The 24,809-nt window shown below is 37.5% G+C and overlaps 1 protein-coding gene across 2 annotated transcripts in view; it reads left to right on the top strand.

The window, feature by feature from the left end:
* The window catches only part of RABEP1 (rabaptin, RAB GTPase binding effector protein 1), a 62,535-nt gene that overhangs the window by 12,505 nt on the left and 25,221 nt on the right, over nucleotides 1–24,809 (top strand). Inside the window, exons 2-4 of one of the 2 annotated variants that reach the window (XM_063298016.1) lie at nucleotides 18,469–18,594; nucleotides 21,428–21,631; nucleotides 22,879–23,039. In XM_063298016.1, the coding sequence (XP_063154086.1) occupies nucleotides 18,469–18,594; nucleotides 21,428–21,631; nucleotides 22,879–23,039 (491 nt within the window). The remainder of the gene's footprint in view (nucleotides 1–18,468; nucleotides 18,595–21,427; nucleotides 21,632–22,878; nucleotides 23,040–24,809) is intronic. The other variant, XM_063298024.1, reaches the window with a different exon arrangement.

Below are 24,809 nucleotides of genomic sequence, written 5' to 3' on the forward strand. Positions count from 1 at the left end.
CTATCGAACAGTGGCACTCATTTCACATGCCAGTAAGGTAATGCTCAAGATCCTGCAAGGTAGACTTCAGCAATTCATGGAGTGAGAAGTGCCAGATGTACAAGCTGGGTTTAGAAAAGGCAGAGGAACTCAGGACCAAATTGCCAATACCCGCTGGATAATGGAAAAAGCCAGGGAGTTTCAGAAAAACATCTATTTCTGTTTTATTGACTATTCTAAAGCCTTTGACAGTGTGGACCATAACAAATTGTGGCAAGTTCTTAGCGGTATGGGGATACCAAGTCATCTTGTATGCCTCCTGAAGAATCTGTATAACGACCAAGTAGCAACAGTAAGAACAGACCACGGAACAACGGACTGGTTTAAGATTGGGAAAGGAGTACGGCAGGGCTGTATACTCTCACCCTACCTATTCAACTTGTACGCAGAACACATCATGCGACATGTTGGGCTTGAGGAATCCAAGGCTGGAGTTAAAATCTCTGGAAGAAACATTAACAATCTCAGATATGCAGATGATACCACTTTGATGGCTGAAAGCGAAGAGGAACTGAGGAGCCTTATGATGAAGGTGAAAGAAGAAAGTGCAAAAGCTGGTTTGCAGCTAAACCTCAAAAAAACCAAGATTATGGCAACCAGCTTGATTGATAACTGGCAAATAGAGGGAGAAAATGTAGAAGCAGTGAAAGACTTTGTATTTCTAGGTGCGAAGATTACTGCAGATGCTGACTGCAGTCAGGAAATCAGAAGACGCTTAATCCTTGGGAGAAGAGCAATGACAAATCTCGATAAAATAGTTAAGAGCAGAAACATCACACTGACAAAGGTCTGCATAGTTAAAGCAATGGGTTCCCCATAGCAACATATGGCTGCGAGAGCTGGACCATAAGGAAGGCTGAGAGAAGGAAGATCGATGCTTTTGAACTGTGGTGTTGGAGGAAAATTCTGAGAGTGCCTTGGACTGCAAGAAGATCCAACCAGTCCATCCTCCAGGAAATAAAGCCAGACTGCTCACTTGAGGGAATGATATTAAAGGCAAAACTGAACTACTTTGGCCACATAATGAGAAGACAGGACACCCTGGAGAAGATGCTGATGGTAGGGAGAATGGAGGGCAAAAGGAAGAGGGGCCGACCAAGGGCAAGGTGGATGGTTGATATTCTAGAGGTGATGGACTCGTCCCTGGGGGAGCTGGGGGTGTTGACAACCGACAGGAAGCTCTGGCGTGGCCTGGTCCATGAAGTCACGAAGAGTCAGAAGCGACTAAATGAATAAACAACAACAACAATTTCTTCACTCGGCAGGGCTTTCAGGGTGGACAACTTCCACTCAGCTGCATTGGGAATTATCAAAGAAGATTTGAGGAATAACTGTAACTGAGAGGAGTCGTCATTCAAAATATATAGTAAACCATGGTTGTATCTTACAGAACTTCCTGGCTTGGAGCTAGCTTATTAAATGAGTCTGTGTGAAAGGCTTAATAGAATTTGCTCCACCAAGAAGCTCTTTATCCTATTTTGCCTATAGAGTTGGTGTGAGAAGAAAAATTTTGATCTGATCTTTAGAGAAAATGTGGGTGTACAGTATATTTTTACAGTAACATGGTAAGCATCTAAATGCAGATAAATGCCTTCACTCATTGTTGTTCTAATAATCATCTAAAAAAGCAAATGATAAAGAGTGAAATTACTATTGAATGTTTGTTTCAGCTTAGCTGTTTATATATTCTTTCTATGATGATAACTTTACAGATGGAGTATGCATTTTAGCTCTTAAATTGGAAAGCATTATTTGATATTTACTTGCTCCTGCAGTTTAATCTGTATCCTCTTAACAGACTTCATAATATGTTGCTTTAATAATAGTAATTCATATCTGCCAGTAATATGAACTGTATTTTCAGTGATAGATAGGCATCTGGGTTTGTACTCTGAGTTGAAAATTTTTTTGGGACAAGCTTCTTTTAGACAAACAGGGATTGCTGAAGTGATAGTGAATGCATGGGTGATGGACTGTTTATATACCCCGATTTCCAAAGGGTTCACTATTTTCTATCTTCCATTTCTTTCCCCAAATTTATATCACAAGCTTATTTTAGACCCACAGGAGGATGCCTGACTCCTTTTCTGATAATAACATGCATCTCTCTCCCTCTGCCTCTCCTTTTTTCTCTCTGAGATATTTCCTTTAGATTGAGAGGGGTAATTAATTATTAATTTCTCAAAGCTTGTTAGATTTGAGTTGGATCATGTGAACAGAGGGACAATTGACAACTTATTTGTGACTCAGTCTCTTCCCTTTTTATTTATTTTTATTGCTGCCCAACATACATCATCTTCCTTATTATTTAGTATCTTATAAACAATTCTTATCCTATAAAGGTTGTGATCTCTCTGTGACTTCAACTGAATTGTCCAATATTTATAAAATGCTGGGTATATCGTTAAGGGTGTTACGTCAGAGATACTCTCTCTGTCAGTGCTGCGTAGTGCTTTTTCCGTGGACACATAGCTGGAACATAGCTTCTATGGATATATTTATATTACCTTTTAAATACAATTTTTAAGAAAAAAAATGGGTTATAGAACTCGCTAACTCTTGTATATTTTTTATCTGTATTCACCGTCTTGTTGGATCTTCCACATATTATTTTTCTAGTTCTGCTTGCTTTTCCAGGAGGGCTTCAGCAGCATCTTCAGAATTTAATGAAGTCAACTCTGGCATTGCCAGCATGCCAAGCACAAAGGGATGGCTATTGCTTTTAAAGTGCATGTTCGGAATATATTTTTATTCTGTGCCAAGGAAATACGAACTCTTATTTGGATGAATTGTTCCAGTTAAATGATACAGCCTTTCTTTCAAGTGTTATGATTATTATTACTGTTTTTTGACAAACTCTGGGAAGAAAGACATGAAGCTTAAGGATAGGTAAAAAATGCTAGCTGTTGAGGGGGAATACTAAATCATGTGGAAAAGGGGACCGAGCATTGTCTATGCAAATTGCCAAAAAACCTTTAAATACAATTTTTAAGAAAAAAAAATTGGGTTGTGACACTCACAATCACTTAAGGGCCCAAATCGGTTTTTAAGGAAAAAATTCTGTGTCAAAATAATGAAATTTTGCATTTGCCTAGGATATCTGTAACTATTAAGGACACATGCATGCTATAGGCAGCTTGTAGTTTCAGTTCATGATCAAGAGAAAAATATACAATGCGTTTATATTGCCCAGAGTAGGTCTTTGAGTGAGATAGGCAGTGACTAAATTTGAAATATAAATAAATATTCAAATCATTAGGTCATTTTTCTACTGAATAATTTAAAACTGGGCACACAGTAATATGGAATGAACTGAAGAATGCTTTGAGGCTGCTTGATTGAACTGAAAATATTCTGTGTGAAATCTGTGTGAGGAATTCCAATTTTGGCTTGTGAATTAATATGACTGAACATTTGGATTTTTAATTTAGAGCAGCTTTCTCTGGTTTGATGTCTTCCAAATGTATTGGATTTTAACTATCTTAAACCAGAACCACTAATGGTTGTGCAGACGGGGCATTATAGAATTGATGCCAGCACATCTGAGATGTACCAGCTTGGAGAAGGAAGCAAATAACCCGATTGTTGAAATCAGAAGTTTTCTCCTTTGACCTGGATTAGTATTTCTTTTTTGCCTTCTACAGCATTATTAAGTAAAATATCTCTCCTGTGGTTTTTTAAAGTCCTTGTAATAAAGATTTAAGATAACTCTGATAATAGTTGTTTTAGAGACTGATTTTTTTAAAAATGCCATTGTCCTAAATGTACATTTTTCTTTGATGGAACTCACAAATATGCTCGCAAGGTAGTAGAATTCTTGGTTTGCTTAATGATCCAAGACAGTTCAGTACAATTTGTATAGGCCTATCTGAATCAAAAGCATTCTTGTACCAGAGGAAAAAAGGGTTCTTTATACTTCTTTCTCACCAACTCATACATCAGTGTGAGAATCTGTTGGTCACTGATTTACACTCTGTGATCCTTTCTGCTGTTTCTTCCATATGGAATGGGGACAGATGGAAATGATTGGATAATTGAAATAAACAATATTTTTTAAACTTCTTCAGATTTCTATATTAAGCTTTTGAACAGCTATGACATCCAATAGCTATGATTTGTTGAAGAAGTCAGAAACAAGACAATTAAGTAATCATGGCTTGTTTGGCTATTTTTCCTATTTTTTAATTTGCTATTGCTATTGCCTTGCCTAGTAACCACTACCAAGCTATACCTCTGTGTGCAAACTCGCAATCAGTAAACCATTCCTCAACTCTTGGTAATACTGTTGCAGCTATGGCCAATCTCTGAAATACTGAGACAGCCAGGGTAGTTGACATGATCATTCCTAAACATGTTCTTCCTTCTAGAAAAGCCTAATCAGCATTTGGTTTACCATGGACTTGAGAGCAATAAAATAGCTAATTGAAGACTGGAATGGAAGCGGAGGAACCCTTGGGATGAATTGGATTGAACATGGAATGGAGCCCTGAAATCCTACTCTCTGGCAGGGAATGCTGTGAAAAAGGCATCTTTGCCTACATTGCATCCACACAGAATAGGCCAGTGATATTTTCCATATTATGTGGCATCTCATCCACTCAGAGGAGAGTCAAAACAGAGGTTCTTTGTGAGAATTTTCAACAATTTAAAGACAAAATTGATTAGATTCACATCAATTTGAACTCCAATATTGGGATAGATCATAGGGAGCTAATTTCAACAACTGCTTGTTATGTTCATATGGATTTTTTCCAGCTTGTAGATCTCAGGGATATGGAATGGGTAAGGTAGAGAGATGAGTGACTCTGCCAATTTGTTTGTTGTCCCACCTAGGTGATCAAATAGGCAGATGTCGGCTGACCCTCTGTTTAAGGAGATGATTAATGCCTCCTTAAGGAGATGATTAATGCCTCCCTAACTAAGTTATAAATTGGGGTTATAACTTACCTTAAGCAGGAAGTATTTGCTGCTAATTTAGGTTAGATCTAGATAAGATCTCGGAAATTATAGACCAGTCTTAGGTATTCCATTGTTGAGCAAGATGATTTGATGAGTGGTGGTCTTTCAGCTCCAGACACACCTGAATGATACTGATGACCTGGATCCATTCCAGTTGAGATTTCATCTCAGATAAGTTACTGAGACTGTGATATAGTCACATAGTATTTAAAACTGTAATGCAGGTTTTTTTTCCTCTTCAGAATTATTATCCATACAAATATGCAAATTTGTCTCAGCAAATGACAGTTTCTGACTGACATTGTCTGAGCTCAGAAGTTAAGTATGGTAGAGAATATCTATCAGACAATTCCAGGACAATAGGCTAGACCCCAGTGGGAAAAAAACAGAAAAAAGGAATGATAAATGAGTTCTGTATCATTGCTAAGATGTATTGTATGGGTAAGGCCATGGACATACTAGAAATGGACCTCAGCTCAAAGGCATATTTACCTTTTTATATGCAAATGTACTCAACTGAATTGATCAATTAAGTATCATCCTGGATTCACTTTCTTGGAAGTCAGTCCCATGATTCAGGGATGTTTATTTCTAGTGCATAGGGTTGTTTGGTTTTGAATGACATTTCTATATTATATTTTGCCTATTCTGTGTTGAATTATTTTACTGATAAGTACAAATGTTGCTTACAGATCATCATGGAGAAAATTTATCTGTGGTTGCTAAAAGTCTACACTGACTTTATGGCACATAATCAAAACAACCAATGTTGCTTAGAGCATATTGTCAGTCATGTAGCATTTCTCTCTCAATGGTTCCCTCTGTGTTTGCTGCCTGGAGGCATGTATTCTGAATGCATTCATTCTTATCTGATGATTCAGCCATGATTCAACAGTGACATTTGTGTAAAATGTATGGTCCCTGTCTCATTTAATTCAGAACTTAATTGTAAATTCTCTGTAATTCAAATCTTCCAGCTGACTAGGATTTCTGAACCCCATAATGCTGCCAACCAGATGTTCAGAATAATGAATCAGCTGTTTAAGTTCCTGATCTTAAGAGGTTGAATCAGCCACTTTTGTTGCTGATATAATATAAAGCATGAAGAAGAATTAGGAAGATTTCTACAGATCAGTCTGGTTTAGAGCAAGTTCTAAAAGATTTTGGAAGAGTGGGTCTTAATATTAAGAGGAGGGCTGTGTAAGGAGAAATGTACACTTTTGTGTCCAAAACTAGAGTAAGTCATATGCAGGTCTACTTTATACAATGTGGTGACTTCAACAAACTGTAGGTTGCTAACAGTGATGTGGATGTGAGAGTTATTTGAGAGATATGGACAAGAGAGAATTGAGTTTCAAATAGATAAACTAAGATAGGAAATAGAAGACTAGATAATATTACAAGTTGAAATTTAAAAAAAATTCCAAAGTACATATGATGGATAAAAGACAGCTAAAAGGTATTGGGCTCCACTAAATGTGTTCCCTTAAGCTAGGAATTAGAACGTCAGGCCTTTGTGTAAATGTTAGGTTAACCGTGAGCAACCTTTCTTATGGCTCTTTTAGTTCTACTTTTTTCCTTTTGATCCATTTGTTCTTAGGTTGAGGGCATGAATGAACATTCCAAGTAAGATCTCTTTGCAAAACTAGGAATATTTTCAAAAGAAAGGTTCCTACCACTACTATTAAAATATTTTGTCCAGCTATTCCATTTTTCTCACCTTAATGGTAAAAAGATGGAAGAAGTAATAAGAAAACCTAGAGGAGTTGAAAATGGAGGAAATAATCACTTGGGATTCTTTAGAATTCTGTGAATGAGTCAGACCAATTGAATAATAGAAACCTCACCTAACATCATGGAAGTGGTGTTATTTGCTTATTATACAATTGTGTCATACAGAATCAACCTCTCCTTCAAGAATTCTTACTTAGCGTTACTCTGAAAACTGTATGGTTGATTAAGTTGAAATTGGCCTGTTACAAATAGTAAGCATCTTCTTAGGTCAAATGGTTAAATTCCCTTCTTTCCATACTATACACCTGAACCTTCTTGTACATCCTGTATCCATTAGTAGTACAATGTCACTCACGGCTTCTATTTAGGCCCTTTTTCGACTTGCCTCTTGGACAACCTTTGAAAATTATTATCTTGACTTAGGCAAAATTGGCAATAATAATGACTCATTTGTTCGGTAAGGAATCATATTGTCTCCAGATCCTGATCTTTGGGATTATAGCTCCTGTTCACCATGAGAAAGAAATTCACAATCCAGTTATTATACCAAATGGCTGCAAACATTCAAGCCTTTTAGAACTCTTCACCAAGCCAGGAATAAAAAACTAGGGGAAGGGAGAAAAAATGTGGTAGTTCTTTGAGTAATATCTGTACCAGAGTGTATTTTTAGATGGAGTGAAGGGGAGCCACAGTCATGCAAAGTGGATCTTATCAAGTATGGGACGTTGCTAGATTGCAGTACAGTCCCCTATGGCTTGGGACATTTTTGGGGTGAACAAATTCCAGCTCTTAACATCAAAATACTGCTCAATGGTATGTGAGATACACGTATTCCTCGGAAAAGAAATCAACTATACCATCTTCATATTAACAAAGCTGGAGACAATTTCAGTTGTTGTATGAAGTAATAAAGTAAGTCAAAGCCAAATAGGTTAAGATCTTTGGGAAATTATATATTTACTTCCTGATTTGAAAGCCACTGCTATTCTCATTGAAATTTCCTGACACTGCAAGAGTTCAAGTCGTCATATCACATCTGAAAGCAAACTGTATAATCTGATGGGATCCAGACTGAACTTCTCTGTTGCTGCACCTATCTTCTAGAGATTTATTTGGCTGCTACCCTGCATTCATTTAAAAGATTGTAAAAAACATGGCTTTTCCCCAGATTAGCTGCTCATAAGATTTTATCTGTTGAGTTGGATGGTTATCTCTTCCAGATGTTTTTGTCTCTTTTCTGTTTTCTTTATGATTTCTGTATTATTTTTGTTGTAAGTTGCCCAGAGTCGTCATGGAGTCAGGCAGCTATATTAATCTTATAAATAAATAAATCTTATAAATAAAAAGCATGAATACTTATAGCAAATGTTCAATAGTTAAATGTGTTGGGGCCATGAGATATGTTATGGCATAATATATGTTTATGGACCTTTAACACTGCTGCACAACTCTTCTGTATGTTTCAGTTAGTAATTTTACATGTGTTAACAAAATGTTATTTTCCACCAATACGTATATTTGTCTGAATTTGACAGTTGCTTGCTTTGTCCTTAACATGTTTAAGAAAAGCTTCTGTGCTATTATTTTATAAATAGATTGTGTTGAGAAATAATCTTACTGATAATCAGTTTTGACTTAGTTCTGAAGTGGTCACTGTGTACTTTATACTACCAAAAACTTAGGCATAGTTGTTGAAATCTTGCATGCCTGAGTTTTAAGGGTATGAGGTAGAACTGACATTATTTAGCTAACTTCTTTCCCAAGTTTTGTAAGTATGGCAAGCTTTTTTCACTGTATGACAAGGATAAAATAAGATAGTTAGCCAGGAAAATATTGTATATTTTCCCATCTTGAATCACATTTGTAATGGGTTGACTTGAAAATTAAATATTTTATTTTTTATTTTATTTTTTTAATCTGTTCAATCGTGTCCGATTCTTGGAGACTGCCTGGACAAGTCCCTGCGGTTTTCTTGGAAGGGTTTTTCAAAACTGGTTTTCCACTGTCTTCTTCCTAGACAAGGAAGTTTATGGGAAAGAACAGTGTTTTGCAAACAACAGTCAAGGAATTCTCAAACAAGCATTAGTCTACTGAGAATTTATGCAAATAGTTGTAGTGGCAAGATCAAGAGATATCAACATTCCTCTCAATTCTGTTGGTCAAGCTTCACTTAAAATATTGCATCCAGGTCTGGGCACTGCAGTAGAATGAGCTTCCTTTTATACTTCCTTTTCCTCCTTTTTTTTTATTCTGGAATTGATGACAAGGCTTCAGGAAATGACTGATCCCTTCTTTCCCCCAATACATTATTCTGAATCATGGTTCATATAAAATGTTCTGTGCATCATAGATTTTGCTATCTTATAACAACTTCCTGCCATACTTTTATTGTATTGTGAGTATTATTCCAATCCCTTTTCCCATTCATCTGATATATTTTTTACTGCTGATAACTTAACCAGCTTTGTTTTAGTATATATATATATATGGTCAGTATAATTATACATGGACGGTACCATTACAGTTGTTTGGAGAGCAGAACTATGCAAACATACAAATATTTATAACAATGGTATAACAACTATATTTAAAGTTTGAGGTCAGCTGAAGGCCAGCCTCCTGTTTGCATATCGCATTTTTCATTCAGAAAATAGATACTTTTCATGGTTAATTCCAATACACTGAGCACTAACTTACAGTACAATCTTGGTAATTACTTTGTCCACTTATAGATACTATATTTCTGTCCCATTTTTTTCTTTTTTCTCCTTGTTTGCTCTTTGCTTTTCTTTTAAAAATGGTTAATAAATATTTATTTTTATTTTTTTTAAAAGGTGCCAAGGGTTTTTTTCCCTAGGAAGTTTGTTGTTGTTGTTGTTTATTCGTTTAGTTGCTTCCGACTCTTCGTGACTTCATGGACCAGCCCACGCCAGAGCTTCCTGTCGGTCGTCAACACCCCCAGCTCCCCCAGGGACAAGTCCGTCACCTCTAGGAAGTTATGATTTAAAATTTCCCAAACTGCACATGAAGAGAAATACTTTATTAAGTGAATCTGAGGTTACAAAATGCAGTCTTTGGAATACTCTTTTTTTAAATTAATTTTTATTAAAGAGGTTTTTTTACAAAGTAGAAACAATACAAAATTTAAAAAGTATAGAAAAGTAAAAGTGATAAGTAAATAGGAAAGAAAGAAAAGAAAAAAGATATTAAAAAGTGTCTTCCGATTTTCTTTACAGCAGTTATAAATGCATTTATATTTTGTCCTCTCTAAGGTTACATCATGGGTCTCCTCTTTCCATATTCTACCATTTCTTAATCATCAAACCCATAAATCACAAGTTCATTTTTTTCTGTTTCCAGCAAGAAGTCCATAAAGGGTTTAAAGTCACTGACAAATGTAGTTACTGTCTTTTCCCTAATCAAACAAGTCAGTTTTGCCATCTCTGCAAATTCTGTCATCTTCACCAACCATTCCTCCACTGTGGGTACTTCAGAGTCTTTCCATCTTTGTGCATATAGTAATCTCACAACAGTTCCCATGTACAAAAGCAGCTGTCCATAAGTCTTTTCTAACAGTCTTTTGGATTCTCAAAGAAGTCTTTATCAAAGCAAGAAACCCAAACAAGTAGAAAGAAAAAAGGAGTTGATATACCAGCCGTATTTTTCACGGTTAGGATTGTAGGAGGAATCTTAGAGCTGGCTCCAGACATGTAAATTAGGTCAATATCAGATGCACCCAGGACATGCGGTTAAACTGCTGGGATGAATCAACATACAAACTGTGATTATTCCCTCCTTTTGAAATCCAGCTGTTAATCTTGAACCTGCTTCCAATCTGTAATTAAGTGCAGACATTTGAACATTTACTTTTTAATATTTTTTAATCATCCTTAAAGAAGAGTTTTACTTAGCAACCAATTCACTGTGCTCTGTTGGCCTAATGATACATCTTAATCCCCAACTCTCAGCTTCTGCCTCAGAGTTTGCATTCTTAAAATGTATGTTTGTTTTTTAAAGATAGAAATTATACTGTGATGACCAGGAAAGCAAAGAAATACAGTACGAATGAATAGCTCCAGTATAAAACTGAAGTTAACGTGTTGCTGCTAAACATTACGTTCTGTAGGTAAAATACTAAAATGGAAAACAAGGTTCAGGAAAAAAAAATAGAAGAAAGAAAATTGTAAAGAGAAAGCCTGATACCTTTTATTTTTTTGAGGAAATTATTTGTTGACTTGATTTTTATCCTGTCTCTATTTTTGGTCAGTTCGAGGCTGCATACATACCTTATTCTCCTGCCTCCTATTTTCCCTATAACAACCACATGTGAGGTGGATTGGGCTGAAAGAAAAATGACTGACACAAGGTCACCAAGCCAGCTTTCATGGGAGGACTAGAACTCATGATCTCCTGGTTTATAGCCCAGCTCCTTAACCACTACACCAAACTGTTTAAAATTTAGTTGGGGGGGAGGGAGCAATAGAAATTACTGCAATAAAAAGTAGATTGTTCTGTTTAGCCCTTTCCCTAATCAAACGAAATACCCAAACTTGTATTATCTACAAACCTCCTCCAGAACAGTGTAGCAAAATTGAATATTTGGTGAGTATTTGATCAGGTTTGTAATATTAGTAATACTTTGCTAGAAATAGTCATACTCTTGAGATACACTTTCATCTATATTAATGATTCAGAATTTTGAACTGGAAATGTGCGGTTGATTCCAAATTGCTTAACATGGTGTGCGCATGTGGCAATGTACATGTGCACAAGGGCAGTTCTACTATTGTATTTGAGGCTGAAATACTCTCTGAATCTTTATACACTTCTAGATTTTTTTCCATATTTGTTTTTATAGTAATGAAGGTTCTGGGTATTTTGAAGCACTACTGCAACTTGTGTGCCTGTATAGAGTTAGTTAGAGCTATACGTTCTTGTCTGATACATTGCTCTTCTGTAGTGGTACCAGAGCACTAGGTCTGGTGAGAACATTGTACTTCTAACTCTATAGCTGACTAAATATGTTAGTAAACAGATTGTAAAACATGGATAACAGAAGCCTGGACCTTGGAGAGTCTTAAATAATAGAATAGAAAGTGTTGCAAAGTAGAGGCCTGATAACGAGTATATTGGTTAAGATTTGGTGAAGGATGTTAGTGCTTACTATATTTGTGTGCATGTTACACCTTAGTTAGCTCACAAGCTGTTGCAAACATGCAAACTTTTTTGGGGGGGCGGCAAGGGCACATTTAGAATTTTGACAGCATGTGTCCTGACTAAGCAAGAACCACGCCGAGACAAGGAAGAAGTCTCTAGTGCTTTATTATTGCTATACTAGACAGAAAATCCTACCAAACTGAAGAAGCGTGGGAAAACCCAGACAGATAAACCCCCAAAAGTCAAGGCGGGTCTGTTCTGTGTCTCTTTGAATGACAGCTCAAAGTCTCTAAACTACGCATGCGTTTTTGCCCCTGGATAGTGGCCCCCTCCTGCTCACCATCAGAACTCATGACAGCATGGTATATTAGAAATTGTCTTCCATGAACACAGTTGCACATTCACAAACTGGCTGCTGTGGGGGATATGGCCATCACAGAACATTCATTACTAAGGTTTCAGAAATTATTCCTTTTTATTGTGCTGTTGTGATTTAAAGAGAGATGAACATTCAAATGTTAATTACTTAAGCTAATCTTTGCTCTTTTGATCCTCTACAGAGAGGATCCTGTCAAGTAAGGGCTGGTAAGAGTAGTCAGTGTTGGGTTGGATAGAGAAATATACCAAGTGAAACTAAGGAAATTGAAATTTTCTACATCCCTGTGTATTCAACCAAGAGGTATTACTGACTTTTCTTCTTTTGGATAGCCACATTTTTTGAACATTCCTAAAGGATTTCAAAGAAAAAGGGCAATGAAAAGAATAGGAAACATGTACAGTAATATTTTTCAGAAGCAGTGAAATATCTGACCCTCCGCTCATGCTAAGGAGTACCTCCGGCTATCTTGTTATTTTAATAAGAATTTTATTGTTTCAAGCAAAGATGAAAGCAACAAAAAAACAAAAAACTACAAAAAAGAGAAAAAAACTAAAAAGGTGTGAAAACACAAGAGAAATTTTTTTCAAAGTTACAGAGAAGTGTGACTTCCCACTTCTAACAGCAAGGATGTACAAAAATTTTCCATAATCAATCCCTTACTCTATATTAAACCAAAGCCACATTATTTCTATAAATCATTCCACATTGGCACACTATAAAAATCACTAAGTACAGTTAGTCCCTCCCCTTATATTAAAAGAAAAAAAAAAAGCAAAATTCATATAAACCTCCTAAACAACTTCCCCCTCCCCAAACATACCATCTATTTAATTATTCCCTTCCTACTACTATTCTATACATTTCTGTCTACTATAATAAAAATCAAACTAAAAAGCACATAAATTGTCTGCCATTATACTTAATAATACAAAATTTTAATGATCTTAATCTTAAACCCCAAACCCTCCAAGTAGACATTTTTATGCCTTATTAATCTTAATACAAATCATTGAAGATAAATGAAATGAACCAAACCTTAAAAGCAATCCAGATAGATATTCTTTAACCCTTATCCCACTTCAAAATAAAAGAGCATTTACATATCCCTACAATGTACACAGAGCTTGTTTCTTAAAAAGATCAAACAGCCCAACTGCCCCCCTCAAAAACTCCAACTGCTCTTCAGAAAGCCTTCCATACATCATAACCCCTTCTTTTTCATAGCTTTCCTCCAGAAGATCAATTTCACTTGTGGCTTGCAAATCACTCTCTCCCTTAAATTTCTCCAACTCCACTATCTTCATCCAGCATCTCAAGAGAAATCCTGATCTCACTCTTAGAAGAAACTTTTCTCTCACTGTTGAATTCCTCAGTTTCATCCACTACTTCCCCAACAAGATGACACATTTTGGACCACATATTTTCCACAATGTCCTAATGTCTTGCATAAAAACTTGGTAGGAGTCAGAAAGGATCGGTTTAAAATCTTGATGGAAGTCTTGGTGGAAGAGAATCTGTTTAAAATCTTTCATGTCTCATGCAGTAGATTATGGAGCCCCCTAGGAGCTTAAACAGCAAAAGTTGAAGATATGAAAAAGTTCCCGAATGTGTTTACACAAGTGAAAGTGAGATATGCAGACAGTTCTCCAGAGAAAGTAGAAACAGAAAGCTGAAGGTTCAAATCAGCCAATTCAATGTGTAGGAAAATGCTAATATCTTCAAGTTTATGTAGTGCAAAAATAATAACAGGGAAACAGTTATTTACTCTTGATCCTCCTTAACATTTGGAGGGAAAACAAAGTCCAAAACTTTAAAAGAATTTAAAAAAAACCAATTCCAGAAATAATGATAAGCACCAAGAGAACCTGCTTCTCCTTGTTGTAGAAAGCCTCTGTTAGGGTATGCATACTTTAAAAAAAAATGAATTGGGTGATTTAGAAATGGGGTGGCCGGTCTTAGTGTCCCTTTAAGGCTACAGTGCAGCTTGGAAAATGGTGACACCCCTGTCTCCCAGCTAGCTCTTACCAGTTGAACGTGAACGCTGTTTGCGATCTTCTGGAAGCAAGCAGCTGTCCAGAGGCCAAAGGGGTGATTCCAGGTGTTTTCCTTTTTTCCGGAGAACACTCCTGGGCTTCAGGGAAACCTGCCTGAGCCTGAAAAAACTGCTGCATTGTCAGCTCCACCTGCTGAGCCCGCAGGCACAGCTGTTCAGTCCTCCATGTCCCCGCTGGAAGTCCAGTACCTTAGGCTATCTTGTGTTTAACTGAATATTGTTTAAATTATTCATTACTTACAGAGAGAGGAAATTGTGAAGGGGTTTTAAATGCTACTGCTTTTTAACTGCCCAGTCTCATGCTGTGAACAATTCCACTTTAATTAGTTTGTGGTTTTTGACAACAAAGCCCAAGAATTATTGTTTCAATAAAGGTCATTCAGGAGTAGTGTTTTCAGAGCTGTTGATGCATTATAATTAGAAGAGTTTATAACAGTTCTCTCAAGTAGAATTATTTTAATGGTATAAGGGTGAGTGTTTTGCTTTTGATCCCTACTTATTAGCCATCATTTTTTTAAATGTCCAGAAAGCAGCTACAGAAACTTGTAAGGATCTGATGAGTAGGGTACTTCTGTTAAAGGACTGAATAAATGCTTGGTAGTAGAACTCTCTCATTAAAAGGGCTGTTAAATTAACCTAAAAGTTTTACTAAGATGGAGAGCTTCAGTGTAGAACCAGTACAATTGTTGTAGTACTGAGAATAAAAACAGGATACTAGTGTTTAATTTTTGTGGTCACTACAGTTGCTTGCTGTAGAGCAGTATGACTTTAAAGGTATTAATTAATTAATATAATTCAGAGGCTGCCTGACTCCATATGACTTTGGATGGCTTACATGTAAAAAGCAAGAAACAAAAGCACGGACAGAGACCATATGTATCCAGTAAGCAAACCATACACAACAAATAATTGCCTGGGACGATAGCCACGTTTTCAGAGACTTTCTGAATGCCATCAGGGTGGGAGCCATTTGAATCTTTTGGGGGATGCTGTTTCAGAGGGCCTGCATCACTACAGAGAATGCACAGTTTCTAGGTCCTGATACATGACATTATTTACCTGAAGCACACCTATTGTGTCTGATTTGGTTGGATAGGCAGAAACTACTGGAAATAGATGGTCCCTCAAATCACTAGGCCTTATGTCATGAAGGGCTTTATAAGTGATAACCAGCACCTTGAAATGCACTCAGAAGCTAACCAGTGCAGCTCACACAGCAGTGTTGTAACATAGGCATACTGAGGCCCATTACTACCTGCACTGCCACATTCTGGACCAGCTGTAGCAGTGGTCTTCAAGGGCAGCCCCATGCAGAGCAAATTGCAACAGTCTGTTTGTGAAGTGACTAGGGTATGAGTGTCTGAAGGACCTCCCAATCTAGGGATGGGTGCAACTGGTACACAAGATGAACCTGTGTGAAACCACTCTTGGCCATACCTGCCATCTGCTCTTTGAGCAGAAGGTGTGAATCCATGACAAACTTCAAATTTTGCATCAGTCTCAAATGGGAAAGTGCTACCCCATCCAAGACTAAAGGTAGAGAATCTCCAGGACCAGGGGTCCCAAATATCTGCAGTCAATCTTGTTAGGATTGAGCCTCAGTCTATTCTTCCCCATCCAGAGCAATATGGCGTCCAGACACTGCAACAGAACATCAGCATCACTTGGATGGCCTTGGTTGGAGATGTACAATCAGCATACTGATGACCCAGCAGTTTCATGAATATGTTAAACAGAAGGGTGAGAATGTTAAGCCCTGCAGCACTCCAGAAATGAGGGGCTGCAGGTTGGATCTCTTCCCCTTCCCTCTGTGAACACTGACTAGAACCTACCTTAATATTGTGGCCCTTGCTCCTGATTCCCACAAGCAATTCAGAAGGATACCATGATAGACTGTATCAAAAGCCACCAAGAGATCAAGGAGCACTGGGATGTACACACCATCCCCATCTGCCAAAGATTATTGACAAGTGCAACCAATGCTGTCCCTGTACTGTACCCTGATCTGAAACCTGTTTGAAACAGGTCAACATAATCCATTTCCTCCAGGATACACTGGAGTTGTTGCCCAACACTCTTCTCTAAAAAGGAAAGACTGGAGAGTGGACAGAAATTGTCCAGAATTGTTGGGGCCAGTGATGGATTCTTGAGGAGATGCACCAATGCTTCCCTCAAGGCAAAAGGAACCATACCCTCTCTCAAAGAAGCTAACATCATTGCAAGTCACATGTCACTCCCAGGCAGCCTTAACAACCCAGAAGGGATCTGGATTTAACAGCTGGTTGAACTCACAGTTTGAAGGTCCCTGTCCACTTCTTCAGGAGTCACAAACTTGAACTCACTCCAGATAATGTGCCTCGAGTGAGAACTCTGGATTAATTTGTTTGTTGATCTATGTTTTCTTGGCTGTCCACAGTATTCTCAGGAGTCTTCTCCAATGCTCAAATTCAAAAGCATCAATACTTTTCCTATCCTGCTTCTTCAAAGTCCAACTTTTGCTTTCCTAGAATGTCACAGGGAATACCATGATTTGCATGATTCTGATCTTTGTAGGCATAGCCCCATCATGGCATTTGAATATTTTTCTCAAGGCCTTCATGGCTGCTCTACCAAGTGCTAGTTTGAGGCGTATTTTTGACTGCTTGTTCCTTTACTGTTGATGGTTGATCCTAAAAGGCAGAAGCTCTCCACCATTTTGATAGTTTCATTGTCTAATGACCTGTTGTCATTAGTTTGGTCTTCTTTATATTTAATCTTAGTCCCATTTTTTTCACTATGTTCCTTAACTTTTATTACTAGAGCTTGCATATCCTTTGCATTTTCGGCTGTCAAGGTAGTGTCATGACCACAGTGCAAGTTATTAATAAATCTTCCTCCAATTTTAAAACCATTCTCAACTTTTTCCAATCCATCTTCCATTAATATATATGTTCAGCGTAGAAGTTGACTAAATAAGGAGAGAGTGTACAGCCTTGTCATACTCTTTTGCCAACCTGTTCCGCCATCTTCTGTCTGTACTGTGGCTTCCTGACCTGTATGTAAGTTTCTCATGAGGGCAGTGAGGTGTTCTGGGGTCTGCACACTTACCTGGGAGAAAAGTGAAACATGCCAAAATTTGTTGTGGGTGCCATAGTTACAATGACTGAAAATCTGCTGTTTCCATTACAGCAAGTACATACAGATGCTGTATATTCATGTTTAATTTTGGGTATGCTTATGAACACATGGAGGAGTCTTTTGCTGGCTCAGACCATTGGTTCTGATAATTCACTATTGTTTATTCTAGCCACAACTCCCCAGTATCTGAAGCAGAGCGTTTGCCTATCATTTGTTGCCTGATCCTTATAAACAGAGACGCTGGTAGTGAACCTTCTGCATACAGACCAGGTGTTTGTGCCGAGCCATATCTCCTCAGTATAGCTGTAGAAATGTGTATGATGGAGGAGGCTACCGTACATGTTGCCATGCGTTGTGAATTTCAAGGAGCTCCCTTTCTTGGTTACTCTTAAAAATAAGAGCTGCATTCTTGTTCTTAACAGTTAGAAAGCTGTTAAAATGCTGGTAATTTAAGCAGGCATTTGGGAATTAGGAATGTATGAATTAGATCCTTGAAAGTGTATGGTGCTATTATTTAGTATGACTTTATGAATTAATTGAATTTTTTTTTAGAATATTGTTATTCTTTGTTATCTTATTTTGTAAGATACTTAGATTCAAATACTTGTAAGCTGCTGTGATCTGTCTAACTGAAGTGATATAATAATAATAATAATAATTGAATAAAAGTTGCATATTTGATCCTCTGTGTGTTTCCAAGTGAAAGGTCTCCAGGTTACCATAATACTAAGTTATGACTACTTCTACGTAATACTAAGCTACTACAACTAGTTAAGAATCTCTGCTGATCCCTTCATGGCCTAATGGCAGATTGGGACAAAAATAGGAGGATAGAGATTTATGGTACAACCAAAAGAACAACCTTTAACTGAATATTACAGATTACTAGTATCTCTTGTCTGAAGTGCTAAACAGCTGTCATCCCAACAATATTGTTTGTAATAATTTTCTCCAAAGAAAGCGTACGATAATACAGTATACAGTGCTTTTGACTGTCATGATCATTGCTCTTCCTTTGATTCACTTTTAGCTCTTCTTCAGCGAGTAGCAGAACTAGAGAAAGTCAATGCTGAATTTCTACGTACAAAACAGAATCTTGAGCAAGAATTTAATCAAAAGAGAGCCAAGTTCAAAGAACTGTATTTGGCTAAAGAAGGTAATGTTTAATTATTCTAAATAGATGTAAAAATACTAATTCTTAACCATGGTGGCTAGGTAGAGAATAATTATTTCTTGAGGGAGTGTACTATTTGAGAAAATGTATATGAGAATCTTTCCCACACTGAACAGCATTATTCTGTCTTACAAGACCCCACACGAATCTTAGGCTTCAACATGAGTTGAAAAATCAAGTTGAAAAAGCATAGCATATAACATTTAGAATGGAATACAGGTAGTCCTCAACTTATGACCATTCATTCAGCAACTGTTTGAAGTTAACACAGTGCTGAACAAATGGTGATTATGACCGGTCCTCAGAGTTCCAGCCATCTTAGCACCCCTGTGGTCACGTGATCTGGGGACTTGGCAACTGGCTTGCAATTATGACTGGTTGAAGCTCCCCATGATCATGTGATTGCCATTTGTAACCTTCCTTGACAGCTTCCCCAGAATGTCAATGGGGAAGCCAGCAGGGAAGGTCACAAGTCACTGGTGTATGTCTTCCCCACCTGCACACCCTCCCCCAGCCCCTCTATGCGCGCACCATGCCAGCCACTCACACACCCACCCTTGCAACCCTTGTGCAACCTTGCATCTCCCTTGCACCCCTGTACACCCTCCTTGAGCCTTGCCACGCCTCCCTCAAATCTTCGTGCACCCTCCCCGACCCTTGCCACACCCCGTCATACCCTTGTGCACCCCCTTGCGTCTCCCCTGCCTGGCAGCAGCCACTTACTGTCTGCTTGCAAACTGCCTGGGACTTGCACCTTCCTGCTGGCTTCCCCACTGACTTGGTTGTGGGAAGCTGGCAGGAAGTTGCCTCACCTAACGACCGTGGAATTTGGTTAATGAGGGCAACCAGGACTGTAGGGATTGCTGTTGCTAAGCAATGTGGCTGTGCTTTATGACCTCATCACTTAGAGATAGAAATTCCGGTCCCAGTTGCCATTGTAAGTCGAGGACTATCTGTATATAGTTTTGGTATTTAAATGTGTAGTTTTTAAATCCGAAAGTAAAACCTATTATGCAGCCATATCTAGTTACATGTGTGGATAGTAAGCTTTTTTTCTGTATAACCTTAATGATCACAAGACTGATTGGAAATAATGGGTGTCATCTTGAAGATTTTTCAGTGAGTCTGTGGTCCCATCCCATTTTGTTTGAGTAGAAGCATCTTGAATAGCAAGGAATATCTTTACTGATTTTGTGTTGACTGAATTATCACAGCCCTTGAGAAGAGACAAAGAATGTCCTTGCATGTCATGCGAAGAAGGCTTTTAAAGGCATTAGGCTGGATTCAAGCTTAGATTTTACTGATAATGGTATTAATCCAACTCATGAAATTAGTAGAGGAAGAATTGGCAAGCCCTGGACCATAACATTAATAAGGTGTGAACCAGACCTGGGAGAGACTAATAACTTGGATTCATTGTATGAGTTCTTAAACACATCTGAGCATTCATAGTGATAACCATTCTGATGTTTGGTATGTTTGAGATTGTCCAGATTATATTACAGTGTAACCCCCTAAAATATAGGAAATAAAGTATTTTACACCATCAGCTTTTAGGATGGAAGGAACTTTTGGGTAGTGATGTAATGGAGAACATTTCTAAAGGTTTACAGAAGCCATTATTCAACTTTGAAATGGCATCTCTCCCTAAATGAATAGGAAAGCCCCTTCGTTGCTTTTTCTGAAGGAGCTGCATCACCTTCTGTCCCATACTGGTTCTTTTTAGATCTTTTTGTCTTTCAGTCCCCTTACCTTCAGCAGAAATATTCCTGTATATTCTCCCCTACTTTCTGTAGCTTGTCCTCCTTGTTTCTCCTAGCAAGGAATAATGGGGGTCACAGGGCTTTATAGAGGAAGGTGAAAGGTAGCAGTGGCACATTTCTGAAACTTCCATTATAGGGCATTTGGTTACATTGTGGGTTTCTCTGATTTCCACAATCATCCAGAAAATGAGGAAGGCCTCAGCAGAAGTTATACCCATTGGTTAAGGTATGCGTGTTGTTTTGGCTCTTATTAATGCATTGGCACATGAGCTTTAGTGACTTTCCAACAGGAGAAAGGTTCTGCAAAGTCTGGTTCTTTATCCTTATTTGGAGCTTTTCCAGGAAGCAATCTGGAAGTTAAAAGGCAATAGTTAATCAAACTGGGTTACCTGTGAGAGGTTATGAATAATCTGGATGAACTTTCAAGAACAGAACATACAAAACAAGATAGAAGACTTTTAAAATTTGGTGTCACATGACACAAAAGGATAGCAACTTTTTCTGATATTAAGGAGGCTGTAGGCTCTTATTTCTTTTGCTTTTGATTGTGAACACTGTGTTCAGTTAAGTGTGTAGAAGTCCATAGGTATAGCTTGGTATGTCATTGTAAGGTAGAATTAAAGGCTTATTTCTGGGGTAGCGCAATCTGAAAAGGCAGGGCAGCTGCTCCCTGCAGAAAGCTCACTTGGCCCTGTTCAAGGAGTGGTCTCAAAATTAAAAGATGCTATCCATAACATCCGAAGAAGACAAATTCATGGTAAATATAATGTCTGCTTTCTGATACTGGAAAGTATGATTCCATAATCATAAGAATTATGGAATTTTAAAACAACAGTATAGATTTCAGTATCCAAGCATAATATCATAGAGTTGGAAGGGGAATTGAGAATGAGTCACAAAGAAAAGGAACAAACTGGATGTAGAAATTATACAGACTTGCTTAGAGCTAGGCCAATATTAGGAATAGGTGGGAGATATCTCCCCCTGGCTCCAGGAATCTCAGTCAATCAATCAATCAATGAAATTATCATACCCTCTGTTTTTTTTAAAAGAGGATCTGAAGAGGCAAAATGCAGTATTGCAGGCAGCACATGATGATCTGGAGCAACTGCGAAAGCAGCTCACGGAAGCACAGGCTGAAATGGAGAATATCAAAGCCATTGCCACAGTGTCTGAAAATACTAAACAGGAAGCTATTGATGATGTAAAGAAGCAATGGCAGGAAGATGTTGCCTCTCTGCAGGCTATAATGAAAGGTAGGACTAACAAAAACAGATGGACTAATATCTCTGATATTTCTGATACATCTCTGATACATCACTTGCTATTCCAAACCACTACACACTGAAACTCTCTACTTCAAATAGCTCTCGTGGAAAGGAGAGTGCATTAAATTGACTCAGAAGAATGATTTGATATCTGAGGTCATTGTTTGGCATCTTCTGTGGTTTCTTTAATTTTGTGGCTTCACATTTTATTTTTTATTGTTATTTAGAAATATTCATCCTGCTTGTATTAAAAGTTAGTTCAAACAGACCTCCCAAAATAAATAAATCAACTCACCATAAAAATTATGATTCTTCTCCTGGTAATAGATTCTTTCTATTTTAAAACTAGGATTTACACTTAACATAAAAATAAATTTAACTCCTCCAGCCTGAAGCAGATGTATATGAAAAACAAGCATATTAGTAAGAAGGCTAGGCTAGAACAGTTCTTACTGACAAATTAATTTTTAATGTACAAAAGTGCATATGTGTAGGGTCAGTTAGTTGTGACTCTTGACTTGTACTCTGCACAAGTTACCCATTTCAGTATCAGGTGTGGGATTTTAAATATTTTTTTAAAAATGAAGAATTGTCCATGAGTATATGTGGGGAATTATGGTATTTTTGTAGCCATCTTGCATTTATTGTTAATATCTGAAGCATTCTCCAGTGCAGAAAATAGTTTACAGAGTGCCTTGATCTGTTGTTTCCACCAGATCAAACAATATGGTTTGAATCTTCCAAGTATAACTACAGTACCTACATTTTGTATATTTACTTGGAAAGTATATTTTGAACTTGATATAAGCTGTGAAAATTAAGTAAGGGTGCCACTTCCTGTTCTGGAAGATTTGTTTCCAGTAAACTATCAGACCAACCCTGGACTGGCTGGATTGCTGCATTGTATAAGGAAAAAATTCTGGTATTCCTTGTAATGGTCCATTCTGCTTTTTGGATTTTGCATGCAGCTATTTAGTAGCTCATAGACAACGCCCATACTTTCCATGCTGAAGGCTCCAGTTCCAATTCCTAGCTTTTTCCTGCAGATTGCAGGGCTTGGGTAAGTAGTGTCAGCCCAGTGGATTCTATGAGGCAACTTCATCATGAGTCCAGTGATGTTAGGAGTACATTAAATAATATGCTTACGAATCTCACTCTGAGACTTCTGGTGGTCTTGTAATAAGATTGTCACCAAAGACAATTTGGGGGAACAACTTGTTGTTATTGCTATTCAGAAACTGTCCGTGAATATGAAGGCCAGTTTCATCACAGACTGGAACAAGAGCGATCTCAGTGGACTCAATATCGAGAGAATCTTGAACGGGAAATAGCAGAGCTGAGGAGGCGACTTTCAGAAGGTCAAGAAGAGGAAAACTTGGAGAATGAAATGAAGAAGGTTAGTCGATATAGATCATCAGATGTACAGCACTGTCTGTTTTATTAGAAGCTGACGGCTCACTTTTTGTTTTCTGGAGATAGGGATTTAATAGGTGTATACTTTTGTGTATATCCTACATCTATCACAGCTATAGCACATAACTTCGTAAGTGTGTCCAAACTAACTTAGGTTTCCTTCATTTTTTAAAGCTCTCTTCAGGTGTTCCAGCCTTCTGTCAGTGAGGAAGCAATGGGGAAATGCACTTTTTCCACATCCCCTTTACATAAGTCCTCATGTTGACTGGGAAGGTCTGCAGCAATACTGTTGCTGGATTTGGCTCAATATGATTCATACAATTGCAAACAATGTTGCCCTTCCTTTACCAAATTTCCCTATCAATATTGGAAGGTGGAGGAGCCAAATTACATGTCCTGAATTCCCCTCCATGGGTGTAAGTTTATTGTGCCTGAAGGGCGTCTTCGTGTGTTGATTCACCCATGGTAATTTAGCATTGTAGCTTGGACATTTTAAATAATAAAACACTCTCCTAACTCTTCCACACCTTGTCCTAAAATCCATTCCTAACAGTCCTTATTCTTGGAGTGACATTTCTTCCCTTGGTAATCTTTTTTTTTAGCACTAGAATTCAAATATGAATTAAATATTGGAGTGGTGATCAGGAAGACCTGGATTCAAATATCCATTCAGCCATTAAGAAGTTTTTTAGATGACAAGTCATGATTTCATCTGCTGCACAAGACTTTTAAGATACAGATGTTAGGGAGAACCATTTATACTCCCCTGAGTTCCTTGGAGGAAGGCCAGATAAAATGTGTAATAAATAAATCTCCATTTCTATATTTGTATTTTGTATATTTGGCCACATTCTGAGCATTCCTGACTTTCAGCTTTATCGTTGGACATGCATTTTGGCTTCTTTTTCTCTATGGAATTGTGATCCAAATCCAAAAAACATTATGGACACATTTGAAAAGTTACTGGCCATTCTGAAATCATGGCAGGGGCTTGGTTCCTTTTTTGGTCAAGATTCTACTGTATATGCAACATTAAAAGCTGCAAGGTATTACCAAGAAGATATTGAGACAGAAATATAATTTTGGCCCTTAAATCACATGATAATTTTTCATTTTGGAATAATTCCACTCTGAAAATTGCAGGTAATTTAATATTTTTTTTAATCTATGGATCAGCTAATTGCCACTCAGCCTGTTAAAATTTGAGTTATTGCAACAGGAATTTGGATTGTCTAAAACTGTATAACGGTAGTACATTCAGTTAAAACATCTTTTGGTTTCACAAATTGGTCCACGTGCATTAGCATTTCAAATTTGTGAGTCACTAGTATGGATGAAATGTGTTCCGGTCATTAAAAATCTATAGTATTTTTTATAGACAGTTTAAAAATATTAAGATGGATATTAGCTGTTTGCAATAACTATGGAATAAAGGATTGGTGTAGTTCATATTAACCATGCCAATAGCTAAGGATCTTAACCTTAGATTTGTTTCTTATAATCTTAAAATGCAATGAATTCAACAAAATATTTTTTTCATGTTTATGGACACATCAGAGGTGTGTTGAGAGCTAGATTATGCTGGAAGTGTAAAATGATGGAAGGAACATTAACCCATTTTGTTTTAATATCCAAGAATTCATTAATATAGTTTTGGGGTGAGTAATACGATTTAGTCTAAGCCTAGTTATCTTCGCCTCTAGGGAACATTCTGGTTGTATTTTTTCTAAAACTGATTTGTTTGTTCTTCTGG

The sequence above is a fragment of the Candoia aspera genome, chromosome 1, assembly GCF_035149785.1.
Source record: "Candoia aspera isolate rCanAsp1 chromosome 1, rCanAsp1.hap2, whole genome shotgun sequence".
NCBI lineage: Eukaryota > Metazoa > Chordata > Lepidosauria > Squamata > Boidae > Candoia > Candoia aspera.